General features: G+C 40.2%; 1 protein-coding gene across 1 annotated transcript; it reads left to right on the top strand.

Moving 5' to 3' along the window:
• Positions 1 to 464: 464 nt before the first annotated feature.
• Positions 465 to 2,905, top strand: LOC132104511 (trophoblast glycoprotein-like). Its single transcript, XM_059510037.1, has 2 exons — positions 465 to 1,063; positions 1,806 to 2,905. Exons 1-2 carry the CDS (start codon positions 798 to 800, stop codon positions 2,653 to 2,655), a joined length of 1,116 nt encoding a protein of 371 aa, XP_059366020.1. The 5' UTR covers positions 465 to 797; the 3' UTR covers positions 2,656 to 2,905.
• Positions 2,906 to 7,546: the final 4,641 nt, after the last annotated feature.

A 7,546-nucleotide genomic window follows, 5' to 3' on the forward strand; every position in this document is an offset into this window, starting at 1 on the left:
GTAATCAAGCTGCTGATAATACTGAAGGACCTTATAAATGGATGTTGTGATAGGCTTCATATCTCTACAGGTAGACGTGGATCAGCAGAGAGTCAGCAAAATGCAACTGAATTTGAAACATAAACAAAAACTCTCAAAGATACTAAAAAAAAAAAAAAGCTGCCATCTTTGAAAGTTTAATGAGGCCCTCTAGTGGGCCCCACCCCTATCTAAGAGCCACTGCTCTAGCTTCATCGATCTCCAAAAAAGAATCATGTCACACAGGGAAAAAAACAACCTAAAAGCAACTGTAGAACAACCGTTTTTGGAAGTCAGTTTAGCAAACTACTGTACTAGAGTAACACAAGATCTTGGATTATGGTAATCTTTTGACGATGAGCTCTAATGACTATCAAGCCAATAAATCGCGGTGATGGGTGTGAGATGTGAGAGATCTGGACTGGTGTGGGTGTGTTTGGTGAAGCAGAGGGGAGAGGTGCGAGCCCGAAGCTCCTCCCTGCTGATTGTTGAGCGCGTGAGTGATTCAGTCGCATTGTTTGAGAGGAGCGGATCAAAAGCCCCACACCGAGAACCTCCTCTTCTCATGGAAATAAAGTGTCTGCCTCTCATTCACACCCGTTTCTGGAATGCAAATAAGTCGAGCACGAGAGAAGTTACTGAGAAAAGTTACGAGTGAGGAGCACGCGGGACCGGGGTACTGGAGAGACCCTTTGGAGACGCGGACCCCCGGACGCGCACACCCGCTGAATGAGGGCGTTTATTTAGACGGGTCGATGCGGTATTGCTGAGAGTTGACCATGCTCGCCTCTGCACGGTGCGCGGTTGTGTTCGGGCTGCTGTGCGCGGCGCTCTGCGCGGGCGCGTCGCCGTGTCCCGCCGGATGCGAGTGCTCGGAAGCCGCGCTCACGGTCAAATGCGTCTCCAAAGATCTGCGGGACATACCGAGCGGCATCCCGAGCTACACCAGAAACCTCTTCATCACCGGAAACCGCATCAGCCAGATCGGACCCGAGTCTTTCCAGGGACTGGACAACGTGACCAATTTATCACTGTTTAACAACAGGTAAAGCAATGATGTAAATCTGAAGCCAATTCATCTGACCCTTAAAATACTGACTACAACTGTTAATATTTATGCAATCTCCTTCAAACGGTGCAGAAATATTTATGCCATTTTGATCAAAGTGTCTAAAGTCAATGTAAAACGTATAATATTTAGATAGAAACTGTTTTTTATTTAATTTTTTTTTTTTAAAGGGGAAGCTCTCGAAGATGTGTTAAATGTGTTTTATTCTCACATCCTGGACTAATAGGATTCTACTTCATTTCTTTATAAACCTAGGTCACTTGTTATTAAAAACAATGTATGGCTCTTTTAAACATAAAACTGAACCGTATAAACATAACCAGATTTGAAAACTGAATCAGTCATAATACAGTTTTAATGTTTTCCTTCTGAATGTAAACCGTTTTATTCAAAACGTTTCCTTAACAGGAAGATGTTTTATGTTAGATTTCCTTGTCTTACCCCATTCTCGTCACAAAACCGGTCTAAGATGCTGACATGGTATAAAACGACCAAATAAAAATACACCCCTCGATATCTGTTGTAGTTTTGACCCTGCAGCTACACTCATATCAATTTGTTGGGATCTGTAGTTCAACGAAGAACCTTTAACATCATGCAACAACATTCTATTCTGTAAAAGGTTGAATTTCAAAAACGATTCTACTATGGCATCGCTTCAAAAACCCACCTTTATTTTTAAGGGTGTAGTGAAAAATGTTCTTTTTCTCCTCTCCAGGATCTCAGAAGTGAAGTCTCACACGTTTTCTAGCCTGCAGAGCCTCAGATTGCTGGACCTCAGCAACAACCAGCTGGCCATCATCCATCCTGAGGCGTTCACCGTCCAGAGCCGCATGCTGAGGGAGCTCAACCTCAGTCGGACTCTCTACAATCACTCGTCCGTCATTGATTTAGCCACCTCTCTTCGCTGGAGCAGCCTGGAAGACCTGCTGGGACTGGATCTGTCCAGTAATGGCCTTGTTTACTTGCCCCCGGGCATCTTTTGCCATCTTGCTGGCCTGCGGCGCCTTCAGCTTGGCAACAACTCTATAGTGTCCATCCATAACGGGACGTTCACAGGACTGGATCACCTCCAGGAACTCGACCTCACCCAAAACGCCCTCAGGACCCTGCGTGAAGAGGCTCTAAAAGAGCTGGAGCAGATGCGTTCGGTGAGGCTCCACCTGGCGGATAATCCTTACACCTGCACATGCGACATCGAGCCTTTCGCCGCCTGGCTGAACAGCTCACGAGCGCGAGTGGTGGACGTCGAGCGCCTGACTTGCGTGTTCCCAGATGCCTTGCAGAACACATCACTACTGACGGTGGGCCAACTGGAGTTGGGTTGCCATAAGGCGGGGGAAAGTGACAATCTCGCACTGCAGACCTCTTACGTGTTCCTGGGTCTCGTGCTGGGATTTGTTGGGCTCATGTTTCTCTTTGTGCTCTACCTGAACCGCAGAGGTATTAAGAAGCGCATCTACGACATGCGCGACGCATGCCGGGAAGTCTGGGAAGGGTACCACTACCGATACGAGATCGACTCCGATCCCAGACTGTCGCAATTCTCCTCAACAGCTGATGTGTGAGCTCTTCCCAAACTGAGCTTCTTATATAAACTAGTTTTCTATTGCATTTATACTTGGAAAATCTCCATTTGTGGCGAACAGTGTTACATTACAAGTAACGCGAGTTACGTAATCAGATTACTTTTTTTTCAAGTAACTAGTAAAGTAATCCATTACTTTTAAATGTACGATGAAATGTCCGAGTTACTTTACCGGTGTGCAGAGGCACTTCCTTCAGCCTGAGGCTTATCCATTTCATTTTTGGTGTGAAAGGGCCAAAAAACAAAAAACAAATAAGCAAGCCCAGCCCAGGGGACAAAAAGTAACGCAAAAGTAAAGTAATGCATTACTTTCCATAAAAAGCAACGAAGTAATGCAATTAGTTACTTTTCATGGAGCATTGCAATATTGTAATGTATTGCTTTTAAAAGTAACTTTTCCCAACACCATGGTGGTGAACATGTAGACATATTTAAATCTTGTAAAAAGCATGTGCTGCCTGTCTCGTCGAACCCTTTATAACAAGATCACATCCCCCTCAAGTCTGCACAGAATTGGCCCTGAGGTGCATTTGCTTCTCAGTCATCATGGGATGTTTGAGGATTAGCCCAATAAATGGGCAGAAGCCATAAAGTACCTCTGACCACCACCAACAAACCCCCCACTAGTCTCCATTGTCCTGTGCTGGAACATTGCCCACCTTTCTGGTGCTCAAGTGCCTTGTTCATTGGTGTTAACAGACTGACCAGCTATTAAGAGGATAACCATTATATATATACATGTGTAATATGCAGTTGTGAAGTTTTGAGAACTGTTTTATTGCATGCTCCTGCAACCTTGTTTTTATGGAAGTGAATGCATTTTTTCGCGTCGGACCCCGCGCAACCAAATTAGCAGCTTTCTGTGGTCCTTTCTGTCCCTCTATCCACAGGGAGTCTGCGAAGAATGTGCCAGATTTTCGCTCCAAAAGCATTCCAGCAGGAGGATAACCTCCTCTGAGCTCTAGAAAAAGGATCTTTTGAAGAAAGAGACCCAGTTTGCAGAAATCTCCAGCTGCTTTTTTTTTACTTTAAAAGAGATGTTTTGCTTTGTTTTTATTCCACTCATTTTTATTGTCAGAATGATGAGAACCAGCCCTTACGAGGGCCGCTGCGCGAGACCCCTCCTCCGTCAAGCCTGTACGCTCTTTGAAGGCTCAGTCTGGCTCAGTTCCTCATATGTTCCCCAGCTTTTTCTGTTTAAGGGACTTTACGGTGATAAGATACAGATGAAGCTGGGGCCGTTGTGCTGAACAGTCCCCTGCTCTGTTTCTGAGTACTGTTTCCACATGTGCAAGACTGAAAAGAAATATGCTTGATGTGTTGTGCCAATGTGCTGGACTTCACTTCACTGTCTGGATAATACGGTTTTATGCAACATATGTTTTTTAAAAGATATAGACTATTTAGGCATTGAGTGAATCTCACAAAGACGGTCAGGAATTTTCTTTTGTTTAAATTAATGTGCATTTCACCTTATCAAAAAGGAAAAAAAAATAACAATTCTGCATAAACATTAAAAAAAAATTACTATTTGCATTGTGACATTTTAAGGACAACATATTACAGTAATATATATTACAGTAATTAGACTTGTAATATATATATATTATAATGACAATATTACAATATTATATATTTATTATATATAAATTATTTTAATTATCTTGAGTGAAACGGAATATTTCTTTGTGAGATTCATTCATTTGTCAATGTTTTGGAAAACAATGTTGTGGAAAAGCATCATATCTTTGCTTGTAATGATAGCATCTTGGTGCCTGATGAACTATTCAAAACGATGATATTTGGAACATGAAACTTCGCAGACATTTGGGCCGTCTTCCATTGTGTTTTTCTAGCTTTATACTCATGTGTTATTCATTATATTCAAATGAACCTTTCTCTAAAGAGGTAGGGAAAACCTTTTAAGTGGGATGCCAAAAGCAAAATGTTTACTCATGAATTTATCAGGTATCCAGTGCAAAACAAAACCTTTGTGGATGTGTCATGCATGGCATGGACAAATAAATGGTCTTTCTTCAGGGCAGAGTTTAGTTTGCATGCTGAAAAATAAAGGTTTTTCTATTTGAAATTTAAATGAGTCTCTTTGTTTCTTGCTGGTCAGAAAGATATTTGTGGTTTCTTGTAGGAGGATTCCTTCAGCTAGAACAGAACAGAAGAGCTCACGGATAGTTCTCCTTTGGTTTATTCACCACAAACTCTCCTCACCCTTTCTTATACACATTTACGTAGTTTCCCCCTCTTTTTTAGTTTCTTATTGTATTATCCTTCAGATCAATAAAAATTAAAATGACAAATTAGCATGAACTCAAAATGTTAATGCTGATGTTGTGATGTTATTATTCCTCATAACAAAAAGCCTTTAGCAAAAGCTTGAAGGGCATCATATAAGCAGGCTTAGTTGCTGCAAATCTCCACATGCAACACATTATTGGAAACACATGAGTTCAGCATATGTATAACAATCGGCTACAGCATAAAGCTGAATGCAGTGCTGCATTGAAAATCATCTCTGGTTCAGAGCAAGGCTCGGTGTCTAATTTAAAATATTTTAATTTTTTATTTTTTTATTATTTAAAAGGTTTTTGATTAAGTCGTCTTTCTATAATGAAGTAATTCAGAATAGTTAGTCAAAACAATTAAGGGCTGTTCAAAATAGCAGCGATTCAGTAAAGTTCAAGTTTATGCAAACACTAAGCATCGACCAATGAAAGTGTAGAAAAGGCTCATGTGATCGACTGCAAGTTAAGCAAACAACATGCAGCAATTTAGCCTCTATGTGTGAAGGCCTCTATATATATCGAAGCATTTATATTGCTGTTGCTTAATGGCTTTGTCCCTGGCAATGACATGATCTTAGTATTGCAGAATGAGAGCCGAACTGAAGGCTTTACAAAGTACCTCCAACAGCTCCCTGTGCAGAAACCATTGTGGGCTTATTAAAAACGAAAATGCAGTTTAGCCAATTAGTTACGAATTTATGGCCGTCCTAAGGCTCAGATCCACAAAAATGGATATTTACCTGGCATCATCTGTTCGGACACCGCTGTGCCAGAGAACAGTACTGAAGATTAATGTCATCTTCTCTCGGCCTCATGGAAAGCCTGCAGGAAAGACTAAATGTCACACAGCTCTAAATTTCATCTGGTTTGCCTCTGACTTTCAAGCAAACTAGCCATTTAAGAAGAAGAACAAAGACGTCCAAGTTCATGTGACCGCTGGGCTGTTCATGAGACCCACTTGTTTTATTTTCATAGTTATTTTCGATGGCTCTACACTGTGGTTTTGCTATTAAACAGAAAAGCGCTCTTGGGATGTTACAGAGAAAAGCTGCTCTTTTTCAATTAGTCATGTCTTTTGTCATTAGTCCTGGCACCACTGAGGGACGTTTAATGGTTTGATACATGAAATGAATCTCACATCTATGGGGACTGAATACATTAAAGGCAAACCCACAACAGTCATCAACATGACAACAGCAATCTAGTGACAGCTGACTTTATGGAGAGGCATTTTTCTCCTCGACTCTCTTTCTGTTTTAACCTCAGCTCCTGCCTCCAGCTTGTGCTTTCATTTTCAATTCTTTAGCAAACATCTCTTTGTTCCATGTCTTATATCTTTATTAAAAAACATATGACCTGCTTTTATCACCCTAAGATATATGTTTAGTGGTGCTGGCTAAAATAAGCACCCTTGTTCTACTGCTCAGTGAGGGACTGAACCAAACCCTAAACCTATTAAACATCACTTCATAGCTCATCCTGCTGGACGATTTTTGCTTAATGGATGGTAAAACAAAGAAACAACTCATAGATTTCTACCGAAGAAACGTATTGAGTCATATATAAAATCAGAAAAATAAATAAATGAATACATTTCTGTCACGACCGCTCTCTGAGAGTACCATGGTAATATAGATGACAATGTTAATGTGTTTGGTCTTAGCAGAATAGATCTGCTTACAATGCTGCTGCGGCAGAGCAATACCGGGATTTGACGCTGCCAGTATCCACAGACATGCTGCTGTGAGCGAGCAAGAAATATCTACTATACGTGAAATCCCCCTTTAGCAGATCTATACAGGTGGAGCTGGGGAAGGGGGAGGGTTTCTGAAGTGCGCTGCAACGGCTACAACAAGCACTAGGTGAGAATTTGAATGTTGAGCACCAAGCTCATTGGTTGCTGATGCAAAAAGAAACCAATCAATTAGAACCTATTGGTTTGAGTCATTAAGAGCTTCATGACAGAACTTCGTAGGGTGGACCCTGTTAAGCACCATTTTGCAAAATAAGTACACTTCAGCATACTTTAAATAGAGAATTTATTAAGAAAATAGTACACTTTAAATGAATATACTGATGTAATGTTTCCGGATACTGAAGTGCAAATATAAGTAGGACTTTTTAAATGTAATTCCAAAATAACTTCAGCTGTCTTTGAATTATGGTTAAAGTGAACTGCTGAATGTACTGTCAAGCATTTATGATAAATTTAAATATACTTTAATAAATAATTTCCTTTGAAACCGGCATGCCATGCATTTAAATGACAATTTTTAATAATCAAATTATAGTATAGTACATTTGAGATGTAACCTCTTAATTTTAACTGAATAACACAGTTAAAATGATTGTACTTTAGTGCGCAGGTCAATGCAATTATTTTCTTGACAAGCTTGACAAAAGATTATTCAAACATAATGATTTAAAAGATACTTTCAAACTTTTTGACATTATAAAGTTCACTTTTTGAAAGTGTACTTAAGTGGACTCTCCTTTAGTAGATTTAAATGGCCTTTTATTTAATTAATAATTAAATTATATTACCTCCAAGTAAAGTTTTTTTTTAAATAC

Source organism: Carassius carassius, chromosome 25 (genome assembly GCF_963082965.1).
Source record: "Carassius carassius chromosome 25, fCarCar2.1, whole genome shotgun sequence".
NCBI classification, from domain to species: Eukaryota; Metazoa; Chordata; class Actinopteri; order Cypriniformes; family Cyprinidae; genus Carassius; species Carassius carassius.

What these genes read in the sequence shown, in the direction of transcription:
- LOC132104511 (XM_059510037.1), top strand. Translation starts at nt 798, where the DNA reads ATGCTCGCCTCTGCACGGTGCGCGGTTGTGTTCGGGCTGCTGTGCGCG. An exon ending in TTATCACTGTTTAACAACAG is followed by an intron (nt 1,064 to 1,805) that starts GTAAAGCAATGA and finishes TCTCCTCTCCAG; the next exon opens with GATCTCAGAAGTGAAGTCTC.